Source organism: Anomaloglossus baeobatrachus, chromosome 6 (assembly GCF_048569485.1).
Source record: "Anomaloglossus baeobatrachus isolate aAnoBae1 chromosome 6, aAnoBae1.hap1, whole genome shotgun sequence".
In the NCBI taxonomy this organism is placed as follows: Eukaryota; Metazoa; Chordata; class Amphibia; order Anura; family Aromobatidae; genus Anomaloglossus; species Anomaloglossus baeobatrachus.
The window spans coordinates 293,679,506-293,701,397 of NC_134358.1; the positions used below are offsets into that span (position 1 = coordinate 293,679,506).

At 45.7% G+C, this 21,892-nt stretch overlaps 1 protein-coding gene across 1 annotated transcript in view; it reads right to left on the reverse strand.

The window, feature by feature from the left end:
• LPCAT1 (lysophosphatidylcholine acyltransferase 1) overlaps window positions 1-21,892 on the reverse strand; it is a 175,659-nt gene that overhangs the window by 79,431 nt on the left and 74,336 nt on the right. Inside the window, exon 3 of the mRNA XM_075316508.1 lies at window positions 6,382-6,596. Coding sequence (XP_075172623.1) covers window positions 6,382-6,596 — 215 coding nt within the window. The remainder of the gene's footprint in view (window positions 1-6,381; window positions 6,597-21,892) is intronic.

Below are 21,892 nucleotides of genomic sequence, written 5' to 3' on the forward strand. Positions count from 1 at the left end.
CATCAGATGGGATCTTGCAGCCGACTCCTTCGGATTTCAAGTAAGTTGCTCAGACAAGCCATTCACAAAACGTGGTGTCCTCTCTATAGTGAACAGCTTGTTCGACCCACTGGGATTTGTGGCGCCTATCACTATACAAGGCAAATCCTTGCTGAGACAATTCTCTGAAACCGTCAAGGACTGGGATACCCCACTCCCTTCTGACAAACAGCAAAAATGGGAAGCTTGGAAACAGTCGTTGTGTGGGTTGAACAACATCCACATCTCAAGATGTTATCTCAAAAACTCCCTCACCTCTAGCATAAAGAAGGAACTGCACATCTTCTCAGACTCCTCCACAGAAGCTATAGCAGCAGTTGCATACCTGAAAGTGACAGACCCCAACGGACAAAACTACGTTGGATTTGTATTTGGCAAGGCGAAGCTGGCCCCGAAGCCCGACCATACCATTCCCAGACTGGAACTCTGTGGCACCGTTTTGGCAGTGGAAATTGCCGACTTCATACGACAAGAACTGTGTGTCGAAATAGATGAGGTCCAATACTACACTGACAGTAAGGTCGTTTTAGGTTACATCTACAATCAATCAAGACGATTTTATGTGTACGTCAGTAACCGCATTGAAAGGATCAGGAGATCCTCCAAACCAGAACAATGGCGTTATGTACCATCTGAACTGAATCCAGCAGATCACGCAACTAGACCTATGTCTATAAGTTCTTTTGCTAACTCTTCTTGGCTTACGGGTCCAGAGTTCCTGCTGAGACAGTCAGAAGAAGGTGTCCAGGAAGCCTTCAGCATCCTAGATCCAGACAACGATCCAGATGTCCGAGCTGAAGTCAATACCCTGGCCACCAGTGCAGAAAAAACTTCCAACCTCGGTTGCCAACGTTTTGAACGTTTCTCCAGCTGGATGAGGCTCGTCAGGACTGTCGCTAGGTTAGTGCATATCGCCGGATGCTGTCGTACTGACCTTAAAACCAAAGACTGTCATCGCTGGCATGTCTGCCACAAAGCCCTTTCTGCTGAGGACATCTCCCATAGCGAGTCCCTCATAATACGCCACCTCCAACAGAGTGAATTCGCCATAGAATGGAAGTGTTTATACAACAAACAGCAGATTCCATTAAGAAGTCCTCTCGCCAATTTAAACCCAGTCATTGACAGTTTCGGCTTACTGAGAGTTGGTGGTCGTTTAAATCAGGCTCATCTTGGAGTTGCAGAACAAAATCCTCTCATCATTCCCAACAAACACCATGTTACAGTCTTGCTGATCCGACACCACCATGAAAAGACTGAACACCAAGGCAGGCAAATTACAGAAGGTGCTTTACGGTCTGCAGGCCTCTGGATTATTGGAATGAAGAGACGTGTAGCACAAATACTACACGATTGTGTGCACTGTCGTAAAGCGAGAGGAAAACAACTATACCAGCAAATGGCTGACTTGCCTACAGACAGACTTTCCACAGAGCCACCTTTCACCTACGTGGGCCTAGACGTTTTCGGACCATGGATGGTGTCCACACGCAGAACTCGCGGAGGCCAAGCAAACAGCAAGCGGTGGGCTGTGTTATTCACCTGCATGAGTGTTCGAGCCGTTCACATTGAGGTGTTAGAGTCCATGGATACCTCCAGCCTAATCAACGCCTTGAGAAGGTTCCTTGCCATCAGAGGACCAGTGAAACAGCTGAGGTCTGACCGTGGAAGCAACTTCGTCGGTGCATGTAGAGAACTGAACATCGACACCAAACCTATCCAAGATCAGCTGGCAGAGAAAGGTTGCACCTGGATCTTCAATCCCCCTCACAGTTCTCACATGGGAGGTTCCTGGGAGAGGATGATCGGGATTTCACGCAACATCTTGAACTCCATGCTAATGGACGTCAATTCCTCAAGACTCACACATGAGACTCTAGTCACTCTTTTAGCTGAAGTCTCAGCCATTATCAATTCAAGACCCCTTGTGCCGGTGACCATGGATCCAGAAACACCAACCATATTAACTCCTACTATTCTCATTACCCAAAAAACTGACAACGTGGTAATGCCCAGCGGAGAGTTCACCCACGCGAACACGTATCAAAAACACTGGAAACGGGTTCAATACTTGGCTGACTACTTCTGGAACCGATGGAGGAAGGAATACCTCACCATTCTTCAGGGAAGAAAGAAGTGGCGACATCCCAAGCCGAACCTCAAGGAAGGAGACCTAGTCCTCATGAAAGATCAGACCACAGAAAGGACTGACTGGCCTATGGGACTAATTACTAGGATACTGCCTAGTCAGGACGGCAATGTTCGGAAGGTGGAGCTAAAGGTCATCAGGAAAGGTGAGACGAAGACCTTTGCAAGGCCAATCCACGAACTTGTTCTGCTTTTGCCCATAGAGAGCGTCCCTACAGGATGAACGCTACCGGACCTGAACTTTAAGCCATCCTTCTTGTTTTGGACTCAATTGAGCTTGTTTTTGCATTTAACATGCCTTTCCTTTCAGGTTGTATTATGGACTCAATAGTGAAATCCCCAAAGTGAATTTCAGACGGGGAGTGTGCTGTTCTATTTGTCTTAGTTAAAACTGTTATTTAATGTTTTTCATGCCTGTCTCTGCTGCCATCTACTGGTCAGACTTTTCAGCTCCTCTGTTTCTTTTGCTCAGCCCATGGGAGTGTCTGATGACCCTCTTGCATCACTTCCTGGCTTGTCATTCCAGTCAGAGCTTTTGTGAGAGCAACATCCCTTACTTGAGCTACTAGGAGCAAAGTCTTCTGACCACACGTAGTAGCTACAGAGGCAAGCATCACTCGAGATTTCAATGCCAGGTACTTGGATTACTGCACTCTGCATGTCCTGACCTTTGGAGAAAATAAACCACCATTGTTTCATCTCAGCTTGTGCATGTTTTCACTCTGGAGTGCTCAAGGTCCTGTCTGCCCCACCTATAGGAAAAACGAAGGTAAGACTCTCACAACCTCTCACAACTACGCACCTTCCATCGCCTTTAAGTGGGGACAGAACAAACGTCACGTGTGTGGTTGGCACCAAAGATCTCGATCTTGGTCTCATCAGACCAGAGAACCTTGAACCAGTCTGTCTCAGAGTCCTCCAAGTGATCATTAGCAAACTGTAGACGAGCCTTGACATGACGCTTTGAAAGTAAAGGTACCTTACGGGCTCGTCTGGAACGGAGACCATTGCGGTGGAGTACGTTACTTATGGTATTGACTGAAACCAATGTCCCCACTGCCATGAGATCTTCCCGGAGCTCCTTCCTTGTTGTCCTTGGGTTAGCCTTGACTCTTCGGACAAGCCTGGCCTCGGCACGGGTGGAAACTTTCAAAGGCTGTCCAGGCCGTGGAAGGCTAACAGTAGTTCCATAAGCCTTCCACTTCCGGATGATGCTCCCAACAGTGGAGACAGGTAGGCCCAACTCCATGGAAAGGGTTTTGTACCCCTTGCCAGCCTTGTGACTCTCCACGATCTTGTCTCTGATGGCCTTGGAATGCTCCTTTGTCTTTCCCATGTTGACCAAGTATGAGTGCTGTTCACAAGTTTGGGGAGGGTCTTAATTAGTCAGAAAAGGCTGGAAAAAGAGATAATTAATCCAAACATGTGAAGCTCATTGTTCTTTGTGCCTGAAATACTTCTTAATACTTTAGGGGAACCAAACAGAATTCTTGTGGTTTGAGGGGTTGAATAATAAATGACCCTCTGAATAAACTTTTAACAATTTAAAAAAAAAATTAAAAAAAGAAATAACATTCTTTTTTGCTGCAGTGCATTTCACACTTCCAGGCTGATCTACAGTCCAAATGTCACAATGCCAAGTTAATTCCGAATGTGTAAACCTGCTAAATCTGCAGGGGGTTGAATACTACTTGTAGGCACTGTATAATATGCACAGCCGCTGTCCATCAGAAGCGTGGTGCTGAAACTGTACCACGCTGATGGGCTGGGGGAGCTGTGCATATTATCTGCCTGCGCCCTTCTTTGATTGCACAGGATCTCCCCTCCCCATGTGTTAGATATGGCCTCCCGTGCTGCCCATAGTAAAATAATAAACTCTTTACTCACCTCCTCCAGCGTCTGCCCGTCTCCCTCCTGCTGGCTGTGATTAGGCACACAGAGATATCTCTCTCTGCTGTCCCGATCACATGACCTCCACTAGAACTAGGAAGTAGGAAGTGCAGGAGACAGGAGGAGTTCAACCCCGAGGAGGGACACACGAGACAGCACTGTGCTGCAGAAGGTAAAGAGTTTATTATACTAAAAGCAGCAACATGGGGGCGATATGTAACAGAGGGTGATGTCTGCCTGCCCCAGTGGGCCTGTCTGCCTGCCCCAGTGGGCCTGTCTGCCTGCCCCAGTGGGCCTGTCTGCCTGCCCCAGTGGGCCTGTCTGCCTGCCCCAGTGGCCCTGTCTGCCTGCCCCAGTGGGCCTGTCTGCCTGCCCCAGTGGGCCTGTCTGCCTGCCACAGTGGCCCTGTCTGCCTGCCACAGTGGCCCTGTCTGCCTGCCACAGTGGCCCTGTCTGCCTGCCACAGTGGCCCTGTCTGCCTGCCATAGAGGATGTGTGCCAGCCATAGGGGAAATGTGGCATCACTGGGGGACGTGTTCAATATAAGGTGGCCATATCCAGATTAAGGGGGCTAATTTTAGGATGAGGGGGCTATGAGGGACATATACCCTATATTATTTGTTAGACGGACACTGGCATTATAAGACGGACCCCATTTATTAAAAAATTCTCTATTCCTTCACCAAATTTGGGGGTGCGTCTTATAATCAGGTGCGTCTTATAAAGCGAAAAATACGAATACCCCAGAAAATCTATTTGGAAAGTAAAAGAAATCAGTCACCAGATGTTTGCCACCTAATCAGAAAGCAGCGTAATATAGGGACAGAGACGATGATACTAGTGATGTGTAACTTACTGGGCTGCTTGCTGTAGCTTTGATAAAGTCACAGTTTTATCGGCAGGAGATTATCATTGGAGGACTAGTAAACCTTCTACCATGTAGTGCTCCATATTCCTGAGCTCTGTATAAAACCCTCAGCTACACAGGTTGGCAGCTCCTTGCCTATACACGGTGTACACAGGAGGCTGTCAATCAGTAGTCTGGGCCGGTTTATACAAAACACTGGTAAATCTGCAGCAGAAAAAAAAAATGATTTTTATAAAAAAAAACAACCCACAAAACATCATGCAGCCTAGTAGGTGACACATTGATGGAATCAGGGTCTCTGTATCTACATCATGCTGTTGTCATGGGTGACTAGGGGACACAGGGGGACCTATGCTGGTCCTAAGACTAGGACCGTTGAACACAAAGCAAGAGACCAGTTCAGCTCACCATAGCGGGTCAGGACATCTCAGAGGGCACGGGGCACAGAAAAGAAAAATCAGGCTGGTTCCTGAGCAGAAGCAACCAGAATAGAGGACATCGAGCATCCACAGATAATATATGAAAAACCTTTATTTTATTATTCTAAAAGTTAAAACACAGACATCGTCCGGTCTACGCGTTTCGAACAAGAAATGTTCTTAATCAAGTACATTCCTTGTTTCAAACGCGTAGACCAGACGGTGTCTATGTTTTCATTTTTAGAATAATAGAGTAAAGGTTTTTATAAATTATTTGCGGATGCTGGATGTCCTCTATTCTGGATTGCCCAAGACTGGGACCCCTGAGCTCAACATCACCCCGGAAGTCCCCTAATGGTAGGGAGGTCCGGGACTCTGACCTGGCCCTGTCTCCTGTCAGGCCCTGACCTAATACTCATGCACCCCCAAGCCAGGGTTGGGCAGGACACAAAGTAATACACCTCCCACAACACAAAGACAAGGGGGTAAAACTGAAACTTACACCACAAATATCCACAGATGAGAGACAAAAAGACACTGGAAGGGATAAACCAAAGGGGAAGGAGAAAGTCACACCAGGGAGCCATCATGCAGCGCAGACAAAAAAAAAAAAAATTGCTGGTCACCAAAATGATCACCACAGACGCTGGGATATCGCAACTGAAAGCAGAAACTATCTTCGGCAGTCTCCTACTACACTCCCCAGCCTTAAATACTGTACGGCTGGTAGCAGTAAAACGCAACTGACACCCAGCCAAGACGAGCACTTGAGAGACCATATTGCCTGTTGAACTCTGCAATGTGAACAGGGTCCGACGCCGTACAAGTAATCTGCATGTGCGGATCCGGACAGCGCATGACAGCTGCTCTCAGATGGCGTAGAAAAAAAAAACAATCAAAAAAAAATGTTCACAGACTCCCTTTAAAAAAAAAAAAATACAGTAAAGTTCAAGTTGCAAAACAGAATAGTTTTACTTCTATGCACTTCTAAACTTTAGCTTCTTAATTCTAACTCACTTCCCCAAACAGGAATGTCTTTGCTTTCTGCCTTCATGACAATAGAGGCCATTGTCATAGTCACTGGAATAGCATCAAAATAGGAAGAGTGTGGAGCCAGGGTGAGGATCGGAGCTTCTGCAGGCAAGGCTTGTCTTCCTTTCACAGTCACCCAATGAAAGCCGCCAGCAAACCACATCGTCCGCATTATGGCTTTTAGTAAAATGTCCAAAATCCTAAAAAAAAACAAAGACAAAACAAAAAAAAAACAAAACAATATGAGATATACATTACCAGGAGATCTATTTTACTGTATATCCATATTTGGTTATCTTTATGACAACATGATACAAGCTGTGGTTTCTAGAGCGGTCTAGGACAGGAGCCATACCGCATTGTATAATCTGGCACTGCGATTCACATCACTGCAATACCACAAAGCCCTTAGTTAGGACTGGCCCAAAACCTCCTTTACATGTTTAGTGAACATATACCAGTATCACACAAATGCTTTTTGTAAGGACATACACAGTACAGACCAAAAGTTTGGACACACCTTCTCATTCAAACAGTTTTCTTTATTTTCATGACTCTGAAAATTGTAGATTCACATTGAAGGCATCAAAACTATGAATTAACACATGTGGAATGAAATACTTAACAAAAAAGTGTGAAACAACGGAAAATATGTCTTATATTCTAGATTCTTCAAAGTAGTTGCCTTTTGCTTTAATTACTGCTTTGCACACTCTTGACATTCTCCAGCTCATTCTCCAGCTTGGTCCAGCTCACCCCAAACCATCTCAATTGGGTTCAGGTCTGGTGACTGGAGGCCAGGTCATCTGGCATATCACCCCATCACTCTCATTAGTCAAATAGCCCTTACACAGCCTGGAGGTGTGTTTGGGGTCATTGTCCTGTTGAAAAATAAATGATGGTCCAACTAAACGCAAACCAGATGGAATAGCATGCCACTGTAAGATGCTGTGGTAGCCATGCTGGTTCAGTATGCCTTCAATTTTGAATAAATCCCCAACAGTGTCACCAGCAAAGCACCCCCACACCATCACACCTCCTCCTCCATGCTTCACGGTGGGAACCAGCCATGTAGAGTCCATCCGTTCACCTTTTCTGAGTCGCACAAAGACACAGTGGTTGGATTCAAAGATCTCAAATTTGGACTCATCAGACCAAAGCACAGATTTCCACTGGTCTAATGTCCATTCCTTGTGTTCTTTAGCCCAAATAAGTCTCTTCTGCTTGTTGCCTGTCCTTAGCAGTGGTTCCCTAGCAACTATTTTACCATTAAGTAATGATGGCCACTCGTTTTTTTTTACTTAGATTTTGTATTAAGGCAAGAAAAAAAAACAGCTAACAGTCTATCCAGTAGGACTATCAGCTGTGTATCCACCAGACTTTTGCACAACACAACTGATGGTCCCAACCCCATTTATAAGGCAAGAAATCCCACTTATTAAACCTGACAGGGCACACCTGTGAAGTGAAAACCATTTCCGGTGACTACCTCTTGAAGCTCATCAAGAGAATGCCAAGAGTGTGCAAAGCAGTAATCAAAGCAAAAGGTGGCTACTTTAAAGAAGCTAAAATATAAGAGATATTTCCAGTTGTTTCACACTTGTTTGTTAAGTATTTCATTCCACATGTTTAATTCATAGTTTTGATGCCTTCAATGTGAATCTACAATTTTCAGAGTCATGAAAATAAAGAACACTCTTTGAATGAGGAGGTGTGTGCAAACGTTTGGTCTGTACTATATTTATAGATATGCTGTACATACACATACTTTTTATATATATATATATATATATATATATATATATATATATATATATATATATATATATATATATATATATATATATATATATATATATATATATATATATATATATATATATATATATATATATATACACACATATACATATATACACACACACACACACTAGAAGGTGGCCGGATTCTAACGCATTGGGTATTCTAGAATTTATTGTGTGGTTAATGCATGATTTGTGTTATATATATATAGATGTTGTTGTGTGTAGTTGCCAAGTGTTTGTGTAGGGCGCTGTAAATGTTCTGGGTGTGGGGGATGTGTGAGTGCGGTGTTTGTGTGTTGCGTTGTGTGTCTTGTGTTGTCTGTGGAGCGCTGTGTGTCTGCAGCGTTGTGTGTGTGTTGCGCGGTTTGTGTGTGTGTGTGTGTGTGTGTGTGGTGCGTGTGTGTGTGTTTTGGGGAGGTATGTTTTGTGCAGTGTGTGTGTTGTACGGTGTGTGCGTATATTTGTTTGCTGCGGTGTTTGTGTGTTGGGTGTTGTGTCTGTGCGGCGTTGTCTGTGTGTGTGGGTGTCTGTGTAGAGCGGTTTTTGTGGTTCCCAGTGTGTGTGTGGTGTGTTGTGCGGTGCGTGTGTCGCGGTGTGTGTGTGTTTTTGGGGGAGGTGTGCACCCCCATCATGCTCCATCCCCCATGTAGTATAATAGAAGTAGTAGTCCTGGGGAGAGAAAAGTATAATAGGAGTAGTAGTCCTGGGGGGAGAGGAGGATAATAGCAGGACTAGTCCTGGGGAGAGAGGAGGATAATAGGAGGAGCAGTCCTGGGGGGAGAGGAGTATAATAGGAGGAGTAGTCCAAGGGGGAGAGGAGTATAAAAGGAGGAGTAGTCCTAGGGGGATGAAGAATATTATAGGAGAAGTAGTCCTGGGGGGAGCGGAGTCTAATAGGAGGAGTAGTCCTGGGGGGAGCGGAGTCTAATAGGAGGAGTAGTCCTGGGGGGAGGTGTCTAATAGGGGGAGTAGTCCTGTCTGTGTTCGATACCAACTCCAAACATCGGGTTGGCTCATCTCTAAGCAGCATACGTAGAGCACCCGAACTCCAAATCCAAACTCTGTTTTTTTTTTTTTTGTAAAGTCTGTGTTTGGTAGGAACACCGAAGTTCAGATTTGCTCATCTCTAATTGCTAATCCTGGTTTAAGGGCTACTTTGCACGCTGCAACATCACTAGCCGATTGTAGTGATGCCGAGCGCGATAGTACCCGCCCCCGTCGCACATGCGATCTCTTGTGATAGCTGCCGTAGTGAACATTATCGCAACGGCAGCTTCACACGCACTTAGCTGCCCCGCGACGTCGCTCAGGCTGGTGACTCGCCTCCTTCCTAAGGGGGCGGGTCGCGCGACGTCACACGGCAGGCGGCCAATAGAAGCGGAGGGGCGGAGATGAATGGGACGTAAACATCATGCCCATCTCCTTCCTTCCGCATAGCTGCTGGAGGCAGGTAAGGAGATGTTCCTCGCTCCTGCGGCTTCATACACAGAGATGTGTGCTGCCGCAGGAACGAGGAACAACATCGTACCTGTCGCTGCAGCAAAATTATGAAAATGACAGACACTACACAGATCACCGATTTACGACGCTTTTGCGATCATTTATCGGTGCATCTAGGCTTTACACATTGCGACGTCGTTACTGGCACCGGATGTGCGTCACTTTCGATTTGACCCCGACGAGATTGCAGTAGCGATGTCGCAACGTGCAAAGCCCCCCTAACACATAAGACAACTGGCACCAATAACTAAATAAGAATTAGTAGAGGTGGGCGAACGTGCAGATGTTCGGGTTCAATGGATTCATCTAAACTTAAAAAAATAAATAAATAAAAAATTCAGGATTGGACTTGAACCCGAACATCTGTAGAACCACTTTTAAGTCTTTGAGAACCAGAACATTGTGCTGATAAATGGTGGTAGAAAGCGCTAGGGGGATTAGAGTAGGAGCGTTATACTTACAGAGTCTCCCGCGCAGCTGTAACACTACTTCCAGGTCCCCTCATAATCCTTCACACACATTCACTGCTTCCCTCGCCCACTGTCAGTCCCGGGGTCTGGACTGGTTGCAGTCAGACCGCGCCCCCACCCTGTGTGACAGTCTGTGAATGGTTAGAATCACACATACTGTATTCGTCATTGTAGTGGTGTAAAAATAAATAAATCAGCTGCAGCCACCAACCGTGAGCTTATCTTTGTGGTGTATAAAAAAATAGAAGGTATGCCGCCGCCGCCCCCCCCCCCCCAACCAATTTTGATACCCAGCTATGATAAAGCTCACATCTGGGGGCTGTTATATTCAGGCTGGGGAGGCCCATGGCTATTGGTCTCTGTCCCAGCCTAAAAATCACAGTTTTCTGCCAGGAGGCGCAGAGCTGTGAATGCAGTTCACCTGAGGTGAGGACACTGGGTTCAATGAGGTCAATTTACCGCGGTCACAGGTGGGGTAGCAAGGAAACCTCCAGCTGTGATTGCAGATAAACTGAGTGACGTCACCATTCACAGCTATGATTCAGTCAGTCTCTGCCTGAAGCCGCAGCGTGCGGTTATGCTCTGTAATGTTCCAAAGCACTGCAACTTCAATATGTAGCAAAGCCGGGATCGTCGCGGGACCTCGTGTGGATTACGTTGGAACGGAGTGCTTGGGGTTAATAAATTGGAGAAAGAGGGTGGGAGTTTTTGTAGGTTTACTTCAAATAAAGAATTTTTCTGGTGTTTATGCTTATTTCTTTTCACCTACAGTATTAGTAATGGGGAGGGTCTCATAGATAGCTTCCATTACTAATCTAGGGCTTGGAGGCTGCTGTGAGCTGTCATAAACCCCTTATATTACCCCGATTGCCACCGCATTATGGCAATCGGGATGAGCTGGGTAAAGTCCCAGAATTGTCACATCTAATTGATGCAACAATTCTGGGTGGCTGTGGGCTGCTATTTTTAGGCTGGGGGGCAATAACCATGTGCCTCCCCAGCCTGAGAATGCCAGCCCCAGCTGTTGGCTTTATTATGGTTGGGTATCAAAATTGGTGGTGGGTGGGGCTGCGCTCTGGTTTTTAAAAATTATTTAAATTTTTTTTTTTTTTTTTTTAAATCCGCATAGAGTCCCTTTCATTTTGATACACAGGCAATATAAGCTCAGGACTGGGGGCTGCAGCCTGTAAACATATGCTTTATCTGCACTGGGTATCACAATATGGGAGGACTCTGCACTAATTTATTTATTTTTACACCACTATAAAAGGCATCAGACAGCGTGTGTGATGCCAACCAACCACAGACACTGCCGCACAAAGTGGGGGTGCAGACTGACTGCAACCAATCACAGACGCAGTTACTGACGGTGGGCAGTGGAAACAGTGAATATGTATGAGAGTTAATGACTGGACACAGAACTAGTGTTACAACTATGCGGGAGACTCGGCAAGTATAACTGTCCAACTCTAATCCCCATAGCCCTTTATACCACCATTTTACATCATAATGTTCGGGTCCCCATAGACTTCTATGGGATTCGGTGTCTGGGCAGAAGTTCAGGTTTAAGTACGGTCCCGAACAAGATATTTTTTTAAAGTCCGGCTGGACCGGCCGAGCCCAGGCATCTGTCAGTTCGCCCATCTCTACTAATTAGTGACAGAAGATGCGTTAGACTTCAGAAAAGTTTAAAGGTATTCCTACTGGAGTGAATGGTTCTTATGTAATGTATTATAGGTCAGAGCTGATGTACAGATGGTTTGCTTTACTGCACAGTAACTAAGAACATATATATTCATTTTGCAGTACAACAGCCAGTGCTAAGCATCCGGCCTGACGGTACAGCGAGGATGGACTCTAAATCACAATCCTGCCTGACAATAATCCTCTCTAGCTTGTGGCAATTAGCAGAAGATTATACTAACAGCGCAGGCCAAGAAGAGGAAGCATCTTAAAGAAATAAACATGTATCAGGCAGCCGTCCCCTAGAACTTGGGGGTCACTTTATCAGGCTTCTTATTTTTAAACATGTGATTGGATTCTGGTAAAACAAAATTGTTCCAAGAGTATGAAGACAACAGAGATATTTTTATAGGAATTGGGCCATTTCTTAATGGCACGGCCTGATAACACAAAAAACGTGTCTATGAAATTAAAATGCAAAAGGATGACAACCATAGCTCGGGACAAGCCGACAGGAAGGGGGTCACCGGTATAGGATGACCACAGATGGAACTGATAAGACAGGCAGATCTAGCTTTTAAGGTGGAGGACCATTGTGTCTTTGGGACAAAATTGCTTATTATAAGGGATTATCGAATACCTTAAATATTCGGCTTTGCAAATATTTTCCGAATAGGTCGCCGCTATGCGAATATTCAATGTTAATTGTAAATCTATGGGAAGCCCAAATAGTTGTTATTTGGGTTCCTCATAGACTTACATTGAGCATCGAATATTTGTGAATAGTGGCAACCTAATCGGAAAATATTTGTGAAGCCAAATATTTCAGGTATTCGATCATCCCTACTTATTATCCATAAATATAGAACACTAACTATGGAATATTCTGTTTCGATTTCCATGGTTATGATCAACAAAAAACAGTTGCATTAGGAGACAGGGAAACATGGAGCCTAGAAGCCCAGTCCAAGGACTCATGGTCTTATTGGAGATGTATTGTGTGGGTCTGTAATATGAACTGGCATCATGGATCCATCGGAATCGGAGACAACAAAACCAATGGCCATTCAATATTCTTACAGGAAAGAAAGGCAACAAATATTTGGAGGCGTTGTAAACAAAAAAAAAAACAATATATCCACCTCCAAGCCTAGAGAAAGCGCCCACGAACGCCATACTTTTCTAATCATACGACGTGATGAATAATATCATGCTCGGAGTATGACGGAGAGCCCAGGCTACAGAACACATTTCATGCTATTTTTGGCCTGACAATGAATAATAGAAGAATATTCTCATCATGTGGCAATAGATGTAAGCCCTGGTTACCAGGCTTAGTGGGGATGGAGGATTCATTGTAAGCATCCCCATATTGGCCAGATAACAAGAGCAAAAACATTGCAGGAGCCTGTAATTAATCCACAGACTCCGAGGCCATTAATATGGGACACAGCGAGGCTTAGAACACAAAATCACATTAGCCAACGAAATAGAAATGATTAAGCAAGAATTAACCCCTTCACTGCCTCAGAGAGCACACTGTAAGCAAAGTACGCTTCATAATGACCCCAAAATTATAAGTGACTAGCCTGTAAGTTATATAATTAAAAGGCAGTAGATCTCCTCAGGAAGCTCTGACTAAAGGTTCACAGTGCCTCCTGTCTGATGATGAAGGGCCATGATGGATGCAGTTACAGTCAGGGACCATTTTCCAACCTGCTGCCTACTAAAAAGACATAAAGCAGAGGAACATTTGTTGTTCTGATCACCGCTTTTCATGGGTTACAGAGTATATAATAATCTCCAGAAAGGGTCGGAATAAAAGGAGCTATAAACAAGGCTGAATGACACAAAACTCCCTTCCCAACCCCCACTAGCAAATGGTCCAGGATGACCTCCAGTACACGTAGTAGTGCCGGCAAATGCAGATTCTTCTTGAAGAGTCACACTGGCACAGTGAGTGCCCACTTGAAGCTGAATGAGTAAAGTAGCCATCAGCTGTATTGTGGTCACCAGTCCATGCAGAGCACAGAAGTCAAGACAAGTCGGTCATTGGCTGCTGCGCTCCGCATAGGCAGTGACCAAGACAACAGAGGCTGGTTAGCCAATTAATCCTATGCATTGCACTGTGCTTCCCAGTAGCTCTTTGCTTAAAGATTTTGAAAAGTAAGGTCAAGACATAGTTTTAAAATTGATTCCTTTGGTGAAGACATATGCTTTATTTTCTTATTTAATCACCATTTCAAATTTTCTACTAAATTAGATTCCGGTGTACAAGGGCTGGTCTGTACACTGAGTCTTCTCCCTGTCTGTGATTCCCCGACCCTCCGCCTGCCTCCTCTATTTGAAGAGGAGGCAAACAAAGGAGGAAAACACAGGAGGCAAGTCACTGAAAAGGTCATGACCGGTTACTTAAAAGTCCCTAGGCAGGCAGAGGCACATTATTTAATGAATGCTGCCAATTACTGCAGATCAGCTCCTATTCCCTTCAGTAGGAACTGACCTGCAGTACAGACAGCAGCCACTAAATAGTATTTGGAGCGGTACTGTTCCAGCTCTGAACAGGTTTTACATCCAGCCACTGCAAGAGGTGATAACAGCTGATCAGTGGGTTGGCCGGAACACTAAGAATAGGTCATCTATATAAAATTAGTGGACAACCCCTTGTCAATCACTATATTTCCCAAAAGTAAAATAACAGCTATACTCACCCCCAGTACTGTTCCAGCAGAGTGTGCACTGACACTCCTGAGGTTTGTGCAACATTGTTAGCCCACACGATGCTTGTCGCCAAATCAATGGCCCCTTCACTGTCCCTTCCTTGTGAGAAAATTGACAAGCAGAGGAAGAGAGAGCCGCAGCTCTTTTATCACTTCCTCCAGATGTTCTGATTTGGCCAAAGGTGGGGAGAGTGAAGTGACCACTGACTTGACCACAGGGATTGTTTGACATAATGTCACGTAAGCCCTGGGATAGTTAATGCCAACACAACTTGAACAGCATCAGCACTGTAGGGGAGTATCGGTTTTATTATTTTACTTGGGGAAAATATGGTGATTGAGAAAAGGTTGTCGTAGTACTGGAAAACCTTAAGCATGCTGACACTTTCTAACTGCAAAGCTAAAATCTAGGTTTTGACTTGGAGAATGGCACCTATAAATTATAATTTATAATATGAATACATTACCTTAGCAGAGAATATTATAGATTGAAAGTAACTATTTTGGGGATTATTGCTAAATTAAATCGGATTATACGTAAAATCGCAGCATGTAAACGCAGTTATATTTAGAGGACTAAGGCGGGCTTTACACGTTGCGACATCGCTAGCATTTGCTAGCGATGTCCAGCGCGATAGCACCCGCCCCCGTAGCACATGGGATATGTGATGATTGCTGCCGTAGTGAACATTATCGCTACGACAGCTTCACACGTACATACCTGCTCGGCGACGTCGCTGTGACTGCCCAACAATCACTCCTTCAAGGGGGAGGGGCGTTCGGAGTCACCGCGACGTCACTAATCGGCCGGCCAATAGAAGCGGAGGGGCGGAGATGAGCGGGACATAATATACTGCCCACCTCCTTCCTTCCGCATTGCCGTCGGGACGCAGGTAAGGAGATGTTTGTCACTCCTGCGGGTTTACACACAGCGATGTGTGGAGCTGCAGGAACGAGGAACAACATCGTACCTGCGGTCGAGCCGACATTATGGAAATGAACGACGTTACACAGATCAGCGATATGGTACGCTTCTGTGCTCGTTCATCGTCACACCTAGGATTTACACATTGAGATGTCGCTACCGGCGCCGGATGTGCATCACTAACGACGTGACCCCGACAACATATCGGTAGCGATGTCGCAACGTGTAAAGCCCCCTTTACTCTCTGGAAAGCAGATGTAATGGTTTAGAGGAAAGCAGGAGCATTACTACAAACACTTTTTTTTTTTTTTTTAATCGCTACCATAGTTTATAACAGTGAAAAGTAAATTCTCCTCCTTACAGACGACAAACTGGACAATTTCAGTGGGATCAATAATCACCATAAAGCAGAGGTCTCAAACACGCAGCCCCCAAGGCTGCTTGTTGCGGCCCGCAGACCCCTTGACGATCGCGGCCCTATGCCGGGAGTCGGCACCGGCAGGACTTCACTGCAACTGAATCATTTGCGGTGCTGCGCAGAGGAGCTGTCTGCGTTATGCCAATGGCTACCGCCAGCCAATCAGATGCAAGGAGGTGACGTCATACAGAGACATCACTTCCTTGCATCTGATTGGCTGGCAGCAGCCATTGGTATAACGCAGACAGCTCCTCTGCGTGGCACCGCAAATGATTCCATTGTAGTAAAGTCCTGCCGGCGCCGGCCCCGAACATAGAGCTGCGATAGTCACGGGCCGCAACAAGCAGGTACGTGCTCATAATCAGGAGATCGCAGCTGCCCATGCCCACGATCAGGGTTCGGAGTGTTGCGGTCTCCTCGCCGTGTGCTCCCTAGGGAGGGCATGTGACTCCGCAGCCTAAGTTCACATGCTGCTGCCTCTGCAATCCGCAGTTTTCACAGCTGGCCACACAAGCACGGTCGGCACGGGATTTAAAAAAATCCTATCCACTATGCTTGTACTGCACCGCAGCGTTTTAGACCCAGCTGAAGCATGCTGCCTCCAAAATGCTGCAAACCCCGATTGTGTGCACGTAGCCTAATAACCTAATAAGAGGGAACGGAGGAAAGGTGAGGAGATTTTTTCTCTCTTTTTTTTCGGTATTACTAAAGGATTACCACAAGGTTGGAGCACAATACTAAAATACTACAAAGATGGACACAATACTACAAGGATGGGCACAATACTAAAATACTACAAGGATGGGCACAATGCTACAAGGATGGGCACAATGCTACAAGGATGGGCACAATGCTACAAGGATGGGCACAATGCTACAAGGATGGGCACAATACTACAAGGATGGGCACAATGCTACAAGGATGGGCACAATGCTACAAGGATGGGCACAATGCTACAAGGATGGGCACAATGCTACAAGGATGGGCCGAGTTGCGCACAACCGAGTGTCCAATTGCTTGTTACAACTACCAAGCACTCAAGCATGGCAGTGCTCACTCATCACTATCGAGCAGTTCAAATTTAAAGGGAATATTAAAATCAGAAAAAAAGTGATCTAGTGTTTACATCAGGTGTTCATGGTAAATGGATTGGTTTTAAACATTTGGAGTTTTTATATATTTATATTACATACAGAGATTCAACCATGAATGCCAGATGTTTTGTTCACTATCTGACAATCAAACGTGTCTGTTATTCAGTATTCAAAACTCTGCCAATGGCTCCTCGGTGAACTACAAGCCGTCACTAGGTTAGTGATCGTGCACTGACATATTTTATACTGTAGCTAAGACAGGGTTTGGATACAATACTAGTGGGACCACATGACTGCGTCCATAACACTTTCTACACAAATGTGCACTGGATCTGGTCACTGGATTTCACTTAGCTAACTATAGCAGTACCATGAGTTTTGGGAAGGATACAAAATGGGCGCAGACGTGACCAGTCTCTAGAACAGTGTTTCTCAACTCCAGTCCTCAAGACCCATCAACAGATCATCCTTTCAGGTTTTCCCCAATATTAGACAAGGAATAATTCCATCACCTGTGCAACATTAATGACAGCCTGAAAACATGATCTGTTGGTGGGTCTTGAGGACTGGAGTTGAGAAACACTGCTCTAGAAGAACACAACTACAATAAAATGCAGGTGACATAGTTTCTTGTGCGTCTTCCTAAGGACACGTCCACTCTACAGACACTTCTATTTCAGTAAATACTTCCAGTTCCTGTAAAACAATTACGGTATTTTGTAGCATCTTTTCTTAGCGCTATGCGTAATGTTCCCCTGTTATTCCTCCTAGAAGAAGCTGAATAACTCTAGCACTGACTGGACAGTTTGTCTGTAGTGGGGAACCCTTAGTCAAAAAATATATGGAAACACAAAGCTGTCAATTTGTCCAATTCTAGGAGGAACATCAGAGGAACAGGACACCGAAATGCTCCAGATCTGACATTTTATGTGAAGCATTTACTAAAAACACTAAGGCCAGGTACACATATCCGGGTTTTCCCCGGTTTGACGGATGCAGCGCACGCCAGTACAGTGTATACAGTACACTGGCAGCACAACAAGCATGTGACCCGGAAGTTGCGGCACTGCCACTGTATCATACTGTACTGGCGTGCGCCGCATCCGTCAAACCGGCAAAAAGCCGGATATGTGTACCAGGCCTAAGCCAGAGTAAAAGTCTGCAGTCATTTTCCTCGGTGGCTCCGGACAGAAATGATAGAATGTGCGCTGAGAAGTCACAGAATAATGGGGAATTCTTGGCATGCTTCTCTGTAACTCGATCTAGTGTGTCCTTTGCTATGACTTCTATAAACACCGGCCATACATGACTCCAGGAGGCGCCCGTATAGTCACTAATCGGGACTTACCAACTGACATTTATGTCAGGAGAGGTAACAAACACTGCCTGATGCAATTACTGGCCTGATAACAAAAAATAAATTGTGCAACATAAATATATGTATTGTAGACATAAGGAGAACCTGTCATGTTGTAATGGAGACAGATCTGTGAACAGCAAGGTATGGAGAAGGAGAAGCGGAGCACAATGATGGCAAGGCTTGTGGAATCTATTCAGTAAACCTAGTATATCTATGTGTTCAGTCTGCAGGCCTGCTCAGTGATGGACAGCTAGCTCTGCATGCGGTCATACAGGGAAGACTGTCAATCACTAAGTAGGACCGCCCATTGGACTAACATGCAAAAAAACCAAGGGAGTTAAATACAAGGTTTGCTGATCCTTTTCCTGCGCTATATTATCCTGCACATCAGATACCATGATCAGCATGACAGGTTCCCTTTAACTTCTGTTCTCCCACAATTCCATGATCCGCAGCACAATGTCAAACACTCAGGGTGAGGTTTTCAGCTGCCGGCAGCGCAGCAGAACAGAGCGAATGTATGACTCTGCACGTATCCCCAAGATCTGGGAAAATCAAAGGCACTGCAGCAGCGATTGTGGAAATCTAATCTGTTGCCTTTATAGAAGGCCAAAACAGCTAAGAAACAGCTGAGCAAAATATTAACTCCATCTGGACAACCCTTTTCTAAATGGCTCCCTGCTGGCAATACGCTTATATCACAGCAGTTGCAGGGGAAATGTGGCAGGACATTACAGATATTCTAGTGAGCTGACAGCCATGTAATATACTAATGCTTCTAGAGGGAGAGGTTCCCGTGTCTGGTAATAGAGATCCCAAACATGGGGCACTCTTCTATTTCTACACTTTCACATGATGTAATATGGCAAATGGAGAGGACTGTCCAGACAGGTCAACTGGTATCGAAAAGATATTTACCAAAAAGTGATCCTTCCCAAAGACTATAGACTGAAACCGCCGCTGACTTCCAAAACCATAAGATACACAAAACATTGTGATATGGATTAGAAATTACTATCACAATGTAAATAAACAGTCCATCAGAACTATGGCGAACTTTAAAGGGAATCCTTCCACCCAAAGAGACACAGCCTCCCAACTTCCGTGTTTTAATCACCATCTCCATTTTGCAGAAACTGAAGTTTAAATATGACAATTAAGGTTCGGGGCACCCTCAGTTCGGCCAATAGGCTCGGGGCACCCTCGGTTCGGCCAATAGGCTCAGGGGCACCCTTGGTTCGGCCAATAGGCTCAGGGGCACCCTCGGTTCGGCCAATAGACTCAGGGGCACCCTTGGTTCGGCCAATAGGCTCAGGGGCACCCTTGGTTCGGGCAATAGGCTCAGGGGCACCCTCGGTTCGGGCAATAGACTCGGGGGCACGTCCGGTTCGGCCAATAGGCTCGGAGTACCCTTGGTTCGGCCAATAGGCTTGGAGCACCCTTCTGCCTACTGGTTGTGCATGACCCCACCTCAATCACTGTATATAGCACTGGCTTAAAGGGAACCTGTCACCAGATTTGGTGACTATAAGCTGCGGTCACCACTACTGGGCTCTTATATAGAGCATTCTAGCATGCTGTATATAAGAGCCCAGGCCGCTGTGTAGAAAGTAAAAATGACTTTAGAATATTTACCTAAACGGTTGGTTCGGTGCAGATGGGTCAGATGGGTGTCTCCGTTCTCCGGGTGCGGCGGCTCCTCTTTCGGCCATCTTTGTCCTCCTTCTTCTGAAGTCGGGGTGCATGACGCGTCCTACATCATGCACACGCACCAGCATTCTGGTCTTGCACAAGCACACTTTGATCTACCCTGAGCAGGGCAGATCAAAGTATTATAGTGCGCCTGCGCAGGACCTCAATGCCGATGCGTGTGCTTGACGTAGGATGCGTCATGCACCGCAGCGTCAGAAGAAGTAGGACGAAGATGGCCGAAAGAGGAGGCGCCGCACCCGGAGAACGGAGACACCCATCTGACCAGTCTGCACCGTTTGAGTATTATAAAGTAATTTTTACGTTCTACACAGCGGCCTGGGGTATTATATACAGCATGTTAGAATTCTGTATACAAGAGCCCACTGGTGGTGGTCACAGCTTATAGTCACCAAATCTGCTGACAGGTTCCTTTTAACTGGAGTGAAAACTGTCAATCACCAATGATGGAGGCAAGGGCATGCAAAACCAGTGTGCAGAATGGTGCTCTCAGCCTCTTGACCACACCGAGTGTACACCCAAATTAGCATATTTCAGTTAATGTCAATTTCTGCAAAATACTGGCAGTAATCAAACCACTAAAGGGGAGAATTTTTTCAGGGACTATATACACCATACTAGACCAACTGTTTAGTTTATACTTTCAGTTTTGCCTCACAGAATCCCTTTAAAAGTTGTACTCCTGAAATGGAAGAAAAAGATTCTGGGGGGGGGAGGGGGAGAAGATCGGGAATAAGACAGATGTCGGTGAGCCTTTGCAATAGGGTGCTCAACCCTATCCCTTCATGTTTTGCACGGCCAGTAGATACTCTGATGTAATACTGTCAATATCAGGGCTATTGAGGCTAAGATGAGGCTGCTTGTACTGCTGGCAAACCTTTCTGAACGTTAACAGGCTGCTGTGACCTGGAGATACCCGAAAAAATATACTGTGAAATATTCTTCAGGTCTCAGCATTCAGAAACGATGGACAGCAGTGCAAGCAGCCTCATCTTTGCATCAGTATGTCTGACATCTTCAGTATTGCAGTATGTTAATGGCCTACATGCTATGTAGTTATGGCTTTAACATATTAAATCATATTCCTGTGGGTTTTAGAAGACAGCTGACATTTTAATGTACAGTTTCTAATTAAAGATATATAGGGAATTAATTTCTTAAAGGGGTTGCCTGGTATTACATGCTGATAGCCTATCCTTATGATAGGTTATCAATATCTGATTAGCTGTTCTCAGTTGCTGAGCGGATCTACACAACTCCATCACAAGTATAGTGGCAGTGACTGGGTACTGTACATCCACGTCTACTCATTATAACATGTGTGGATCTATGGTACGCCGCTGCAGCCACTATACAGGAGCTCTGCAAGTGCACCCTTCCGGTTGCTGCCAGCAGTTGATCGCACCCTTGCCAATCTGATATTGATGACCTATCTTAAGAAGAGGCCATCAATATAAAAGTACCTAATAACCTTAAGGCTGCTTTACACGGTACGACCGATTGTGCAATTTCACAATCGATCGTACCCGCCCCCGTCCTTTTTGTGTCACGGGCAAATCGCTGCCCGTGGCGCACAAAGTCGGTAACCCCCCGTCACACGTACTTACCTCCCGTCCGACCTCGCTGTGGGCGGCGAACGTCCACTTCCTGGAGGGACGTTCGGCGTCACAGCGACGTCACACGGCCGCCGGCCAATAGAAGCGGAGGGGCGGAGATGAGCGGTATGTAAAAATCCCGCCCACCTCCTTCCTTCCACATAGCCGGCGAGAGCCGCAGGTCGCAGGTAAGCGATGTTCGTTACCGGGGTGTCA